Source organism: Larimichthys crocea, chromosome XX (genome assembly GCF_000972845.2).
Source record: "Larimichthys crocea isolate SSNF chromosome XX, L_crocea_2.0, whole genome shotgun sequence".
NCBI lineage: Eukaryota > Metazoa > Chordata > Actinopteri > Sciaenidae > Larimichthys > Larimichthys crocea.
The window spans coordinates 5662410-5680313 of record NC_040030.1 but is presented as its reverse complement, the minus strand read 5'-3'; the positions used below and the strand labels follow the sequence as shown (position 1 = coordinate 5680313).

The following is a 17904-nucleotide window of genomic DNA, read 5'->3' as shown; positions in this document are numbered from 1 at the left end:
GAAATATGTGATCATAGAATAAACATTCAGTAGCAGCTTTTGGTGATTGAAAATGCACAATGCTACAGACACATTTGGTCGGTATCCACTGCAATCTGCCATCCCTCCAGGACCTGTACGCCTCCAAAACCCGGAGGCAAATTTTGTTGTATGTGAAAACCTACTTGGCAATAAACCTGGTTCTGATTCTGATTTAAAAAGAACTATAGTGTGATAGTCAGTCCTGCCTCAGAATACCTTCAGCGTTTCTAAAAGATTCCCTCTCAGAGAGGCTGCTCTCCAGGAAGCAGGTCGTTTCCCCCACTAACGAGGAGAGCGAGGCGGAGAAATGAAAAGGGAGAGACACAGAGATGGAGTAATATGTCAAGAGGAGACAGATAGAAGGAGAAGGAAGAGGAAAGTAGGGAATGGACAGAGAGATGTGATGAGGGGGGAGAGATGAAGGAGAGAGAGCGAGGCAAAAGAGAGCGAGGCAGGCATGGGTGCCTGGCAGGCCTCTGCAGAGGCCTTCAATGATTCATGGACTCACGCCGGTGATATCAGTGGGCCTGTTTGTGTTAAATCCTTAAATGCATTTTAGATTAACTGTTAAATTTGACTTTTCCTCTTGTCCTTAAGAGAGGTGAAGCCAGTAAACTCTGATTGTGTGTGAGTGTGCTTGCGTGAAATGAAAGTAATGGTTTGAACGCTGTTGTTTTCCTCCCTGTGCACCGCCTGAAGGTGCGCCTGGGGATTGAGCGCTCTAACACAAACATCTGTTTTCTCCCTTTTTTTTAAACCCATAACAAATACCAGCCCAACACATTAACAGAGTATTGAATATGCTTCACGCTTCGCCCGATTCTACTCCTCTAAGTTAACACAAATTACTTACTACTGTAATCCCTTACCTGATAAAAAAAAACATCATAATTCTGGAGCGGGGATATTATCCATGGAATTACATTCAGTTAGTCTCAGGTTTGCTCAGCAAACACAGGAGCGGGTCTCTGGTGGAGAGAAGCTACGGCCATTTCCTCACGAGAGATAATCTCTTTGATGGAGGCGCCCACAGTCAGAGTATAGACGTTTTCCTGGACCCCGTGGATGCCATGGAGACGTTTTTGCCGCAGAGCGAGAAATGAGCCGTTTGAAAAAGAAAAGAGTGATGATTCTCTTACAGAATGATTGATGTCACAAAATGAAAACAAGCTGCGATATTTCATAAAGGATTCTGTAATCCTCGGATGACAAAATGATAGACTGGATCATCACTTTCAGGTATACTGGATGACAAACTTGAGATAATGATTTTTTTATGATGCATAGCCAGTAAAGAATTAAAACGAAAGTTTTTAATCTGGCCGAATATTCTCAGAAGTTTTGACAGCAGCTGTCACTCACAGATTGCGTGTGTATGCATTAAAGGCAGTGGTTTTAGTCCATTAACTATAAACAGTCTCAAACTTGTTGTACATTAAAATGCATGACAGTAAACATACAGTCATTCTTTGTTTTATGCTTTTGACAGCTTTAGTCTTTTCTTCCTCTGGCTTTATTTTTAACTTCACAAATTCAGACAGCATAAAACAGGCACAGATACATTGAGAAGATTAGTGTGCAAAGTGCTACAGGCCAATCCAACGGTCATGAGGTTGTGTTGTGCTGTTGAAAGTGTTGTAGAGTGGTTTTGATTCAACTTCAGGATCATTTCGGAAGCTGAAGTTTGTGCTGCTGTTTAACTGTGTTATTAATGAGAGATGTTCCTGAAATTCAGGAACAGAATATTAGAATCACCTCTCAGTATTTTCATCAAGTCGTCAGTGGCTAAAAAAGTGGCAAAAGTCATTCCTATGACCATAGGAGCACTACTATTTGACAAGTTGGGAGTGGGAACAGGTTGATCATGTACAACAAATGGGGATCATCACACAAAAACATCACTCTATAACACAGCTCATGATCAAAAACTCCACAGGGTATCTTTAAGTGTATGCAAACAAAACTCTTAGATTGAGATCAGAAAAAGCTTATGGTCAGAGTTACCCCCAAATCCACTGGCCATGGATGTGAGGCGTTCTGTGTGTGGCGCGGGGTCAGGCTCTGTTGGACTTTCTAGTCAATGTTTCAAATCTCTACCAGTCTGGTTCAGAAGCGTCCCAGAAGAATACGCAGCTGTTTTATTTTTGACGGATGCCGTGAGCAGTTCATGTCAATCTGCACAGAGCAGCTTGAGCTGGCCAGAAGGAAGACACAGAAACGGCATCTAGATCTAGATCCAGTTGATTTTCAAAATATAACACAATGTGCACACTGCTGGTCATAAAAACAGCCAAAAGGGAAACAATTTAACTTTGTAGCATATTTACACGTTTAGAAACATATTAGGAAGCAAAGTCTGGCAGGGGAACCAATCCACTTCTGAAATGCCCCCGGTGGGGTTTGTAGTCATGTGGAGGACGGACCAAATGGGTAGGGTTTTAGGGTTAAAGAACCTCAGTTGAGGTTTATGCAAAGATAGTAGTCCATGTTCAAAGAAACTTGGCTATTGGTAAGAGACAAAATGAACACCATATTCTCTGTTGTCAAAGTTGCACATTTAACCATCCCATCACATGTGAAGAGCTTCACAAGAGGTTGGTTTTCAGGTAGAAATAAACGTTGTTTCAGTGTTTAAATACAGAACTGATGCTGTCACTCAGTGTAGGAACAATATACCGAGTCTTCAAGTTGATAGAGTTTTCAAGGTAAACTGAACAGAAGTGAAGCAATCTAAATACTGAATATCTTTCAGAGAACGGTTGTGAATAATTTAAAGAGTACTTGATTTGTCTTTAATAAAACATGCCAAAGTACAATATGGTCATTTAAGTTGACTTGAACTGCTCCATCCAAGCATCTCATCACTCGTTTCCTCCATCCTCATGAATCTTTCTCTTTGCGTATCCTCACTCCGTTAGGATGAATCAGTCCGTTGGGGGGAAACCTCTTTACAGTCTCTCCTCTCCTCTTTTGCCCTCTCTTCATCCCTCCATTCACACTGAGAGAATCAGGAGCATCAATCGCACCGCAGAGCTCATTTCATTTTAATTGAGACGTCCATGTTAGGATGAACATGAATATTACATTCCACGGGCTCTATTAATATGCTAAAGTCAGTCTAAATGTTTTAATATTCGCAGTGTAAATTATTGAAATTGTGTTCATGGGCTGCACCAGATCACTCGTCAGAAATGTTTAGTCTCTGATGTTCAGGAAGTGATGGAATTTTAATCGCGTGTGCTCTGGCTGAAATAGGATGTGATTTCCCATGATCCACTGCCACATGTGTTTGACCACCCCCCACCTCCACTGGTGACCTCGGAGTCACCATTTTTAGTTTTCTTAATTAGAAAGAAAGACAAAGAGATCGTCTGTGTGTTTGTGTTTTTGTGTGTGTAGGTGTATGTGTGACAGGTATTTCTTCCTATCTTCAGGCCTCGTCTTTCTGTCTCCCCATCTGTCTTTGAAGTCCCCAAGCATGTCTCACACACACACACACATACACTCCGGAAATTATTCTAAAAAATCCTCATCTGATGTTCCACTGAGCACAGACGCGTCAGGCAGCGGCCATGGCGATAAAGTTGGCGTTTCGAGTGACTGCACTCGGCAATGTAAAAAAAAAAAAAAAAGGCGGCAGCGGCGGACGTCGTCGCCTACGGTTGCACCCACACACACGTGCGTCGTGTTGGTGAGGAAGATGGATCGGAGTACAGATTGTAAGTGACATGTTAATTTCTTCTCCGTCACTCACGGCCGAGGCGTCCGCTATCAAAGTAAAGGGACACGCTCCCCAACCATCAAGGCCCTCCTCCTTTTCTTCTTCTTCTCTCTCTTTTTTCATTTCTCACTTTTCCTCCCTCGTCTTCCTGTCGTGGAGCGTTCCAGGGTGTGACTGTGATCAAGGAGATGTTTAATGTAGCTTTCTACGCACCCGTCGCACATCCCCTCTTCCTGGGATCTTTTTGATTTCTCCCCTCCAGTAGATGACTGCTCTTCATAATTCCCCCCCTGCACCCTCCTCACCCGAGCAGCTTCTCATCTTAAAGGTCAAAGCACATGTTTAGACACTAAGAGGAAGAAGGCTGACAGTTGTTTTGTGTGGGCGGCAAAAAAAACGAGTAAGAGGTCACGCTGGATTTATGATCTTCGCTGTCTGTCTTGTGATCCTGCAGTTTGATTCTTTCCCTCATGAATCACTCCAGGCAGCAAATTACATTTTGAAAAGCACAATTAAGTCCTGTAAAGACGAGACAAAAGGGGTCAGTGTGTGTCAACATGAATAAGATTTGACAGTCAGGCAACAGACGACGGCTCACAGAGCTACGAAATATTTGCTGCCGGCGCCGAAAAGTTGCATAAACAAAGAAAAACTGCATTTACAAGGTGATTGTGTCAGACCCTCGTCATAAAAACTGACGCACAAGAGTCTAGTCAGCAACTTTTAGTATAAACGTCACCAAAGTGTGTGTTATTTTAAGAACAACACCTAAATCTAACAGGAAATACTCTGCTGATGCTGTACAAACGAGGATCATCACCACATTTGTGTTTTGGATTTCACTGATAAATGTCGAATCAAATTATTTGCTTTGAGTTTATGGGCACATTTACTTTTGCAAATGTTGAACGCAGCCTGCAGGGCTCTGATGGTTACACAGCACTGTTGTTATGAGTGTCAAAGGTTGTGCATCATGTTCTGCTCTCTGGTTTTGTGTTTTTAATGTGGCCACTCTTGCACATGAATGAAACATTCTGATATTCTGTTAACCCTCAACAAAACTTCCCGCATGATGATGTATGTACTTCTGACAGTCAGTGTATTAACCATGTGTGTGTGTGTGTGTGTTTGCGTGTGTCTGCAGGCAGCCCTGGTACTACGGCTGGGGCTTCAATCTACCAAGGGGTCAGGCTCTGTTGGACAAGTGGAACCAGGTCCCCGACAACACAGACATCCTGGTCACACACTGCCCCCCACTGGGTAAGACACACATTACAGCACACACATACAGAACATACTGTATGTAAATACATGAGTACGAGCTCACATAAACAAGCATGTAAGAATGCACGGCATATGTTTCATCAGCGCACATACGAAAACAACAAATGCAGATTCTCATGGGCAATAGTTTATCTAGATTATTCACACACACATATGCTGCAACATACATCTAAACATGTATATACAGTAATTAAATATACACACACACAGTCACTACCCTATACATACAGGTACAGAATGTGTGCACATGTAAGATCGGTTTTTAATATTAACACACATGCCGATTTAGGCATCTGTGCTCAGACACACACACAGTATATGTGTGTTCATGTACATACAGTGTATATACACACATACGTGCACACACAGAAATCAGAAGCAGATCTATTTTCTGTAAATTTAATTTGCCAGCATGAATGTCTAAATCATATCAGAGCATTAAACGTGTACTTATGAACGTTTAACTTATTAAGACATTAAGACAGCAGCTTACTATGCAGCCAGTTTCCTGGTACTGCCCCACTCAGAATACACTGTGAGAGGAGGAGAGTTCATAAGCGAAGTGGGGTTTCACTGAACTGACTGAAATGTTGATGACAAAACATTTACTTGCTGTCTGTGGTTCAACTCCAATGCCTTCTTAAATGATGATATAATATGATATTATAATCTCAATCTAAATATGAATAAAAATCAAAGATGCACAAAATATGAACAAGAGAGAACAGAGAGAGAATGCAGCAGGTAAAAGCTGATCATGTGCTGAGTAGACTGTATTTATATTGAATCATGCTTCTTTTTTCTCACTACACCCTTCCCGTGTCACACATTTGCACTATGACCACCACCAACAATCCCTGCAACACATGGACAAATGAATCACAAAGTGCAACTCCTGCATCAGTACACTGCATGCGTTAAACAGACCTTAAAGTCACAAGTCACTTTATACATTTATTGACCTGAAAGTAGTCACATTTCAGTTGATTGAGTCTGAAACTGAAACATATTTTTATAATTGGTGGGCTTAAACAGCTCCTTCAACAGACTGCTACCCCCACCATGTAAGAAGGAACGCTACCACAGGTCCTTCATTCCAACAGCTGTCAGACTCTTTAACACCAGCAAGACTTCATGACTTTCTTCAGCAGGACTTCAAGACTTTTTTCCTATATATTCCTTAGGTATAATTTTAACTTACTGAATAATTTATTATCAACCTTCCGTATATGAGCTACTGTGACAAGTGAATTTCCCCGGTGTGGGATCATTAAAGTCTGTCTTATCTTATCTTATAATTGAGCACATTAAAATGTGTGTTGATGTGCAGCACGACTATAGCTGGACTTATAGCTGAATGTGAATAAAAGCACTCATACACAGGGATCAAAGTGGGTTAGGGATTTGGGTGGGTGGTGGCAACATCTGTTTCCTACTGCTGCTTTTATTTTCTATATAGCCTAATCTTAACTTATATAAATGTTACATTTAAGGGGTTTTAGACTTTTGGTCAGACAAAATAAAACTAAACAAAAAAAGAAACAATAATAAATAATTCTCTTAGTTAATCCTCTGCCTTTCTTTGTCATCAACCAGTCTGATTTTGAACTCCTTAATTCCTATGTATTTGATCTTCGTATCTTCATTGATCTTCGTACCATCTTTAATCAATTATTAATTTCCCTGCAAAACATTTTTTTTTATTTTCCTCATCGCATTTCATCAGACTGTGTGGCAAGCATAGCTGAAAACACTGCTAACTAAATATTTTGGGCATGTAACTACCCCAGATCTGACAAAGACCTTTAATTTTAGGTCATTCGAGCATATGTATTTATTTTATTTTATGGTGCATATTTAATGAATTTCCTTGCACAACATTTCTCATTTTCTCATAAACTCAGTGTATTATATATTAACACCTGCTCGTACATATTCATACAAACAACATACAGGTGTGTCCACACATCTATGACTCTTACACAGACACACACAGCATGAGCTCAGTGGCTCTGATGAATCACTGTGAGTGGATGGATAAAGGGCGAAGGGAATCTCAGTCCAGTCAGCGCTGCCTGGAAACACACTTCACCTTCAGAGGAGATTATTAGCTGTCTTAGTGATCACCTTTCAGCTTCACACACACACACACACACAGACACACTCTTTCTCGCCTTACAAACATCTCAACAGTTTGAACAAACACAGATGCTGGCTCACAAACTAACTGACATCCCCTACACATGCCTCTGTCTCACACACACACACACACACATACACACACACACACACACACACACACTTTCACACCTCATCTCCCGCTGCAGCTGTGGTGCTCAGACGAGTGTGTGTGATTGATTTCTGTGTCTGCGTCTCGGCTGCGAACGCGGCCGTTTATTTTCCATTCAGCTTAGCGAAGTGTCTCCAGCTATCTGCTCGTAAGCCACCGGCATATGGAGCAGCTACAGCAGGCTACTAATGCATGACACACACACACACACACACACACACACACAGTCAGAGCAAGACTGGAGGGAATGGAATGAGACAAAAAAATAGGGAATGGAGGACAAAAGTGTGGGCGATAGGTAGGATCCTTTCACAGTGCTAGAGGCCGAGAAAAGACTCCACTTTGGAGAAATGTGTAAAAAGACAGAATAACAAATGATGGACATGGAGGTAAAGGAAGAAGAAGTGCGATCAAGACGTCAGTTTCGCACTGCGACAAAAGCGCCCGTCTTTTATGAGGCGCGATAAAGCGGCAGATCGGTGGCTAGAGAGGAAAAATATGGCCTCTTTATCTGGCTGTGAGGAAGAAGTTAACAGCAGAGAGAGAGAAAGTGAGACAAAAAGAAGAAAACAGGCTCAGTGCCCAAAGCAGCAGCTGCTTTCAAACAAGCGGCACATTAGAGCAAAATACCCCGAGACACAAAAAAAGCCCTCGTAACTTCTCACTTCACTTCCACCATCTCCCAAGACTTGTAAAGAATACACTTAGAGTTTTTATACCTAAACTGAACTAAAAGTGTTGTGTTTTTTTTACAGGTAGATACATTTAGAGGACAAAGTAGTCAGGCTCTATATGGCTGATTCACTGCCAGCTGAGAACATGAAGTTTTTATGTCTGTGTTGAGTATGAGAGGGTCCATTAACTTTGCCTTGAGTGAGATTTTTAGCCCTCTGTTTGGCAGTAAAAGATAAAAATGTATCAAGAATCTTAAAGTCATCCCTAGAGAGTCTTTATCTTTCCTTTTTTCTTTTGTTTTGCACCGGTGAAGAACTGCTTCAAACTAATCACGTCATGACCCGCTACTGTTCGCTTGTCACAAGCTGACAATTATATGGCCACAAACTTTTATTTAGCTTTGTCCTGGGCAAGGACTGTGATTCGCACTGCTTTTCAAATGTTTAGAAACAGATAAATATTGTATCTGTGAGGATCCATCCAAACTTTAATGTAGTGTCTAAACCAGAGCTGGAGACTTGAGGCCTGAATTTGATTCCAAAACCTACAACTCGACTTGGACAGATTTGCCTTGCGACTTGGCTTACTTCAAAAATGATTAGACTTGACTTGGACTTAAAGACTTGAGACTTGGCAAGGACTTGTTTTTTAGACTTTGGAATTGTCTTGAACCTGGTCCTAAAGACTTGAGACTTGACTTCAATTTGATCTTAAAGATGAGAGACTTGACTTGGTTCCAGAGATTCCTGTTTCAACATTTCATTTGTGTTTCCTACTGTACGTCATTAGTCTTTAAACTCCATTCCCCTTTCTCGAGTTGTTGGTCGCTCTTAGTCTGCCTGCTATCCCACAATCCTTTAGAAAAAACACATAGGAGACTTCTCACCACACCACAGTCAGTGGGAACCTGTTCTTCTGTATGTCCATCAAAAATATCTCAACATATATTGTTAACCTCTGGACAGATTTCCATTAAATCTTCTCTCTCTATAAGAATCTGATCATTTATGTGGTTTCTTGAAACTTTAGTTGCTGCACTTCAATTTAATCTCTCCAGAACTGCTGTGGATATTTATTGTCCCCAGAGGATGACCGTTTTTGTTGAGCCAAGCCAAAATTTCAACATATGCAAATGAAATATAAAAATCTAATGGGCAGACTGTTATGAGATTATCTTACATTCATGCTGCCCAGAGGATGAAGCTGTGCTTTGGGGTTTGGACAAAATAATTGATAATTTATTCTTTTGTTCACTTCACTCTCTTTCCCTCTTTTCCTTTGTTGACTTTTTTACTCCTGCCTGTGCTGAGCGACAGAAGGCTGGGAAGATGGAGGCATGAGCTCCTCACTCATTTTATTCCTCCGACTTGATGCTTTTATTGACTCAGCATCAGCAGCATCCCTCCTCGCCGAGCGGCCACTAAATCATATACACTCCATGCTTCATCCTTGTCACACACGCTGTGAAGTCTGCATCTGTGTGTGGCTGTGATTGATCTTTATTTTCTATGGCTGCTTTCTAAGAGTCGTTTTTTTTGTGCTGCGATGTGCAGTTTGCCATTAGAGAAAGGAGCCTGAAATGGAGAGCTTGGTTCTAATATGTGATGTATCGCTTTCTGAAGGGAGATGAAATTTATAACGTTCATGGAGACACAACCCAGTGCTATCAAACACTACTCTGCTGCCCGTTAGACGCATTACTGAAATGATCCTAAAGAATCATTACGGAATAACTGCCAGTTCATGGCACAAAGCTGAGGATTAAACATGTAAATGTTTTAGTCTCACGTGTTATTTCATCTTAAAGTCTGATGGAAATCTGATGGAAACTAGATTTAATACATATAAAAATAAGAAGAAATACTACATGAATAAGACTTTTGGCATATATTAACTTAACTTTGATGTTATGGTAGTACATGTCCCAGGACATAATATGTTTCCTATAATGAGTACATTTGACTGTGCTTCATGCCATGCACCTTTGATCATGAAAACAGACCCTATAGTCACCTTAAAAGAGAGATTTGGGATATAAACTGCATTTTTGACATGTTTTTTTTTTTCTTATTTAGAGTTTGAACAGTACAATTGTGCAATTCAATTTTTACAGGACCGGCTCACTAAAACACACAACGATGATTAAATTGAATGTGATTTTTCTCCTCTTTTATTATTAAGGGAAGGTGTACCAACCAACCAAAACAGTATAAACATTACAAAACCAGCTACAATTTCAACAAACCATATCAAAATGTGTTTACATTTCTCTATATTTTTATACCTATGTATGAATACACACACTTAGATATATGTATGCATACATAAACATACATACTAACAGCTGTATCTATGACCATGTTTAATAAATTCTTTGAACTATATATTTAACCAAACCAGTGAAAGTAAAGAGAGAGAAAGTAAATGAATAAAAAATGACTAATGTCATATTTTGCCTCTGCTCACACTAACGTCTACAGCTGCTCTTTAAAACTCTTGTTGCTGCAGTAATAATATATGATAAATTATTCCACTGAAAAACAGCTCTATTCATATTTTTCATTGCATTGGTTTGAGGTTGAGGAACTGTAACATGACCCCTCATAACCCGTGTTGTTTCTTGGTTATGTCTGTTCTGAGAAAATGATACACTGAGTGCAAACATAAATTTTATAAATTTATGTCTGCACAGCTGCACAAGTTTGCTCTGAAACTTGTGCAGCTCTTTATTTGCTGCACGTCACCAGATTTCTGGGGAGTAGTCAAGATGTGGCAATACCAAGGTGGCATACACTAAAGTGTATGACCAACCTCGATGTTTAGCCTTAGTGATTTCCTCTGAACATCTGCTTTGTTCTTCTTCACTGCCTCTCATGTGCAGGTTTCCTGGACTGGGTCCCTAAAAAGATGCAACGTGTCGGGTGCATGGAGCTTCTCAATACGGTCCAGAGGAGAGTCCAGCCCAAGTTACATGTGTTTGGACACATTCATGAAGGTACATGCACTGTAAAACACGTCAACACACACAACACTGCGGTTATAACAGAGGTACATTTCATCAAAGCACATGTGGTTTTTGTTCATTACATGAACAATATTTTTGACATTGTGAATTCACATGACAGTCACATGGACACAGGAAGTAGGCAGTGCCTGCACCAGATGTTGAGAACTATGTAAACTTAAAGTAAAGTATTCATCTTTCATCTTTTCAGGACAATCGTCTGCACACAGTAACAGCTAAAGTACATTTTCCCTGAAAACACAGATGGATCAAAGGATTTTAGCCCTGAGTAATGTCTGCAGGTGTTCCTCACAATCTGTTACCTGAGAGGCAAAATTTAGGCCATTTTTTGTAAAGTGCCCAGTAATAACTGAAGGTGACAGGTGAACATTTGAACGTTTTGATAAACTCTCTCCCTGGATTCTGAAATTGTCCCGTCCATCCTCGATGGAGAAAATTACACTCCTGACTGCTCAAATGTGATCTCGTTTGTACATTTTCAGAACACATCACCTGTTCATATCAGAATAATGTACGTGTAATCAGTTATATCCCCACATATGATGTGTTTTTAGTCCAGAGTGTACAGTAGATAAAAGTATAAAGTATTTCTCTTTTTATTTATGAATAGATTTAACATAGGCTTACATAAATCTAAATTACCTAAATTCGTAAGATAATATATCATATTTAGCATCAAACTGAAGAAGAACATCATTTAAAGTATTTGTGGTTGTTTTTATCACATTCTGAAGGTGGCAGTTAGTTTTCACACATTTATATTTTAACACCTAAACCTTTACTTTGTTATATAAATCAGCCAGTCACAAGTAGATATATCAGAGCTTCATCTTTTCCTGAATCTGAATCTTTTAAAGTTAATTAATGAATAACAATTCAGTTCCTGCCTCGTAACCTCAGAGAATATGGAGATACTGCATGATATTTTCCTGAAGAAGACGATTAAAGTGTGTATTAGAGAGCTGCCACGTAGCTATCAGCATTTCATTCAGGCCAGCGGGGGCACAGAGGGCATCTCCCTGGACTGAGGATTGCTTTTTTTTTTCCAGGTTATCAGGTCAGCATTGAACCCGTGGAGCAGCGGTCCCCCCATCAGAGAGAACCAGATTAGAAACTAGATCAGATTTTGTAACAGGAGAATGAGGCTGAAAACAGCTCCGCTCATTAATGTGAGGACTAATGTGAAAGAAATTCAGAAATGATCCGCGCTGTGTGTTTCGTATTCATGTATTCCAAATCTAAAAGGGCCGACGCAGACATGCAGAGTTCTGTTCCAGGAGAAGCTGAAAGTGACACCTACACTTGGAGAAAAATCACTGAGAGTGCAAAGTTAAATTGTAGGACTTTCTGAGAGATGGTGTTTAACTTATGCTTGACAAAATAGTCACACATTTTACATTTGCCATTTGGAAGAAACATTGATCCAAAGTACCTTTTGAGCAGCGAATTTTTTAACTGTAGTGGTGTTGGCGTCACGCTCTGCATATATTTCCTCGAACTGGATTCTATTAGAAATCATGAAGATGTGCCGTGATACTAAATGCTCATAACTGTGCCGGTTCTTAGTTGCACGTCCAAGAGATTACCTCTGTGTTTGTGTATTCATTATGATTCCCGTCTGATTGACAGTGGACTCCAGCTGATTTAATTTTATCATTTAATCATGTATTGGGGAATATTTACTGAGGATTTGCATCTCTTTTGGGAAGGCTAAATTTTAATAGTGAGCTGTAAAAATGTTGTAAAAATTCCATATTTAGCAAACGGCTGCAGAGAAGTGTCATCGGCATCAGTAGAAGACTAGAGAAACTGCTCTGCTTTTGGATTTATGCAACATTATTATGAGTCACAAAAAAAAACTTTCTCCTTTTCTCTAATGTATTCAAGCTAATGCACACCCGTAAGACCAGTGTATTACACTGCAGATTCTGTAAAGCAATATTGTGTAGAAATTGGTATTTTTGCAATTTAGCACTCCTAGTTTCAGAGTGTAGAACTGCTGTGGACCAGCTAATATTACTTATTAGTCCAACAGCAAGAAGCCCAGCTCTGTCTCTCGGCCTCTTGTCCATTTTCTCTTCTTAGCTTCCTCTGTCAACGTCCTCCTTTTGTCCATAAAGACTTCTGAGCCCCATTACATTCCCACTTGCCCATCTTCGGTTCTGGCATGACACCAGCTCTGCTCCCTGTGCCTGAATACCTCCTTTTCATAGTGGTTCAAAACACTAAGAGTTTCCTGGAGCTCTGAGCTCACAGTTCAGGCAGCTGGGTTACAACAGCTACAGTTGGTAGCAGTTTACTTTACTGTCCATCAGGAAAATTGAGGCGGAGCAGCCGGATTTCATCAGAGGGAAAACCAGAAAAAAAATTTCCCTATAAAATATGATCCAGTTTCACCAAAATCCGCGAAATAGTTTGTGGTGTGTGACTGTTAAACACCATTCACCTGATTATACATAGTGTAGCATTAAAAATATTTAAAATCTGTTATTTTATGGTAGAAAAGTTAAACATTGTTGCTTTAAAGTGGTTAGGAATTTACCTTTTTCACTTCTACCCAGGTTACGGCATGATGACTGACGGCACCACAACATTCGTCAACGCCTCGGCCTGCACTGTCAACTTCCTGCCCATGAACCCGCCCATTGTCTTTGACCTTCCAAACCCCAGGACCACATGACTAGAGGAAGCTGGCCTCAAAACACCTACTGCCAATCAGGAGAAAGGAGCCAGGAGAGGCAGGTGAAGTCGATTGGGCAGAACGGACCGGAATTCTGTAAATATAACGCAGGTATGTGTTTGACGCCGCGCGTACGCACACGCCTGGAGATGGGGCGGACTAAGTGAGGGCACGGACGCTTCCTCACGCTATTAATGTTAAACGATTTCATGTGCCATCATTTCTTCATCTCAACACTGAGTCTGAGAGCAGACGAACGGACGAACGGACGAACGGACGGAGGCTCCTACATGCCGATATGTGGACATTTCTCTGTGTCCTCTTTTACTGCACTGACAATCTGATGTGGCTCTTAGAGAGACGGAAAAGACACCCCAGACGTCCCTGTTGGTACTTCATTTCAATGAACTGAACACATTTGGACACAAGTGAAGCCCAGCGCCTCGTCTACAGGAGAGTCTTGACAAAGCCACGACTCAACAGTAGCAACGGAACGTTTGCCAGAGGGAATCGAACACAACTTTTCTCCCCACACACTTTCATTTCTCTTCTTTCTCCTCTTTCTTCTCCCAGCCCTCCCGTATCTTCCCTTCTGTTTCTCTCCCATCCTCAGGCCCGGAGCATGCTAGAGTGTGTCTTTTTTGCCAGCGTGTGTGTGTAAGCTCAAAGCGAGCATGTTAGGGCAGCGAGAGGTCTCTGCCACAGGCTTTGTACGATTCAGGGTGTCAAACATGTTGACACCGCTCCCCCGGGCCTCATTACAGCCCCCATAAGCCTCTTAACTGGCTGAGAGGAGGTCACAGAGGAAAACGTGGGCAGCTTTTTCCCCTTGTTGTCCTTCCATGTAGCTCCCCTTCTGCCTTTTCTCCTCTTTTTCATTTTTTTTCCCGTTCCCCTCCATCCTTCATGCTGTGAATGACTAGCTCGGCTTTTTAGCGACGACTGGGAGGTTGGGGGTGGCGTTCTGGACTTGGAAAGCACAGCAGGTAAAGGTGCTACATGCCAACGCTACTTCTGGACAGTCGTGCCAACTCAGCTTCTGAGCAGCGGTGGTGCTTTCAACCGCCCCCCTCCACCCCGTGTTATTCATGGGATCCTTTTTTCCAGAGGAATAAAGCTGTAATTACATGTACTGTAACTGGTCTATGTAAATGTTCTCTGTCAATGTAAAGAAAAAAAAAAAGCTTTTCTCGAAGATTTCTTGAAGTTGTTGCTCTGCTTTTCGAAAAAAAAAAAATTAATAATAATAATATTTGTGTCCAGAAATGTGTGGTTGTTACATTTCCTTTGGTCTATTTCTTAGTAATGTAAATGCTTATTATGGTATTTTCTTCTCTGTGAAGCTGCTCGGCCCCATTTGGTGATTATTAACCCTTCATGTCCCTGAGCAGTTTGTCTGAAAAAAGAGCTTTTCTTTTTTTCTTTTTTTTTACCCCCCTTTGCTCCATTTTCTGAATATGACCGCTCTCTGTAAGAGAGCATAACAAGACCTCGTCACACTTTGATCTCCCTGCTCTCCAACATTATGTATGAATGTTCCCCGGGGCTGCAGTTTACTCCCACTTCACTCGCCTCTCCAGCACATCAGCATTCATTGTGCCAGCTGATGTCTTAATGTTCCCAAATGGGCATAAGAGAAAAGAGCAGAATGTCTCACCAAGAAACCCGTGTCCGTGGATAATGGTGGGAGGTGTGCACACTTGTTAGAGCATGCACACTGACGCCTGAGTGTCTGTGCTAATGTTAATGTGGAGCAGTTTGAGTTTTTAGGCCCTGACATTGAGGACATTTCAGCAGGTCCTCGCTGCTTTAAGGGGCACGTTTAGGTTTAGGATTAGGTTTAGAATTAAGATAAAGTTTAAGATGTGGTGTAGAGCACCGCAGCTTTAGAAACACAAGCAAATAGAGACATCTAGAGCATTCAGATACAAATCTAGAGCTCTATCCCGGAGCTTACAGAACACAGAAACACAAGCATAAATCTGTACAGACAGTCTATATCTGCAACAATATCAGACCCAGGATGATAAAACTGAAATGCCTTCATTTGTTATATTTCTATTTGTTTGGAGCCTGTTTCTGAATATGTCAAATTGGTGAAGAGTTCAAATGAAAGGATATTGCTTATTAACCTGATTCTTGTAGGCACAAAAGGTGAAATACTGTAGCTACAATGCAACCGCATGTGTACATCAAGATGCTGCTTATTCAGTTCAGTTTTATTTATACATCACCAAATCATAACAGAAGTTATCTCATGACACTTTCCATATAGAACAGGTCTAGATCATAGTCTTTAGAAAATTATTTACAGAGACCCAACAATTCCCACCATGAGCAAGCACCTTCCTTTAAGAGGCCGGTGTTATGCCGGCAGTCCCATGGGTGCCGCTTCCAGTTCTATTATATATCCATGGTTTATTGACGATAATTGGCTAACGTTATGGAGTGTGACGAGTAGGCAAAGAGATTTTAGGTTTGATGGCTAATAATGAACAACATGAGGCAAACTCAAGAAAAAAACACACAAAACAAATAAAAGCAAATAAAGGTAAGACAAAAATATATATATTTATATATATAGAAGAAAAAATTAATAAATAAAAACAGTCCTGTCATACTCTGTTTTGGTGCTTTGAGTTTATCTTTTCAACTGTCCACAATCATTCATTCCAGTAAGGTTACCACTTTGGGATAAGTTTCAGTCGCTGCTAAGCTAACGTACTGTACTGTCAAAAATTAAGACTTATTGCAGAATTTACTGTGTATTAAAGTTTGTCTTGTCAAGCAGGTACAAACTATCTCTGCTCAACACTTGTTTATAAGAAACAAACAGTTGCACCATTTCAGTAGCAAGCCCCGCTTCACTAATTGGTTTTGTTGGATCAGAAAAACAAGCAATGGTTCGTTATTGAATGCCGGCACGATCCATCATTACGATCGTCTTCAAAGAACCCGGATTTTAGGCATGAAGTGGGCAGAATTCAGATCAGGGTTAGTCAGTAATAGTTTGAATGTTTGTGTTTGTTTGAATGAAAACACAAACACATTAATTTAATTCATGCCTACGAAGGAAAATGTTCCAAGAAAGGAATAAGGGGAACTATTTAAAACCAAAAGATGGGAGGAACTTTCATCTTTAAGTCTCATGAAGAGCTGTCTGTTTGGTCTCTCCAGTCCCAGTCCTCATTTAGATGTCTCATTTTGATGCTCTTCTGCTTCAATAGACGTGTTATGTGTTTCCTGTTTTTTCCAAGAGAAAAAAAAAAGTGATGTACTATTTCTTGATTTATTTCTTCAGGCATGCTTAAAGGAGTTAATGACTTCTGCTACTCAGACAATCTGCATATGAAGAGTTTTGTTCCAAAATGAGATATGTACCATTTGAAAGAAGTGGACGCCTACACATGCAGAATGATTGACAGCTGAAACTTGAAAGCAGATTGTGGTGGTACTTTTGGACTGTTAGTAACTTTTGTCCTTGGTAACATGTTTACTGGCTGGATCCTCTGTATTTCGACAGCATTGGATGGTTCAATTCAGGTCTTTTTTCAAATGGATGTATAGCATTTTGGAATCAAAGTGTTCATATGGTGTTGTATTTTGCCATTGTTGTTGGGGACTTTTACATTTTTTTAAACTGTAAAACAAAAAATGAAGACCCAACAGCTGCAAAGTTTGACTGTGTTGCTCCTGGAGACAACTCTGAAAATGTAAAGTACCTTTCTTTCTTAAAACCATAAGGATTCTGCTGGTTCTGAGAGATTATTCAAGCGATTGAATAAAACCTTATCTGTGACCGGTTGATCATGCCTCCTTATTTCTATCCTCGCTCTTCCCTTTTGTCTCTCCTCCCCTTTATTTCTTGTTCTTGTGAAAAAACAATTAGGAAGTGGGGAGGAAACTTTTCCCGTCCTGGTTCTTTGCTTTTGTTCCAATCAAAGGTATCTGTGTCTCGTATCAATTATAGAGCCCAGAGCAGCGAGTTAATTTCCAGTAGCTAAACCCTCACCGCTCCGTCTCTGTCTCCCATTTTGTTCTGCAGGTCTTCCACACCTCTGCACATTCTAATGAGAACCCTCGTTCAAATAATTACATTAGTAATCCCAGGGGAGACCGGGTAATTTATTCGCAGACGGCTTTTTACTTTGCCATTAATACAACTAGCTTTTATATACTCTTGTCTTCCTCCAGCTCCCTCCCTCTTT

The 17904-nt window shown here is 40.6% G+C and overlaps 1 protein-coding gene across 1 annotated transcript in view; it reads left to right on the top strand.

Moving 5' to 3' along the window:
* mpped1 (metallophosphoesterase domain containing 1) overlaps nt 1-17495 on the top strand; it is a 67582-nt gene extending 50087 nt beyond the window's left edge. The window contains exons 5-7 of the mRNA XM_010741342.3: nt 4887-5002; nt 10873-10986; nt 13578-17495. Of these exons, the coding sequence (XP_010739644.1) occupies nt 4887-5002; nt 10873-10986; nt 13578-13696 (349 nt within the window). The 3' untranslated portion in view covers nt 13697-17495. The remainder of the gene's footprint in view (nt 1-4886; nt 5003-10872; nt 10987-13577) is intronic.
* Nucleotides 17496-17904: the final 409 nt, after the last annotated feature.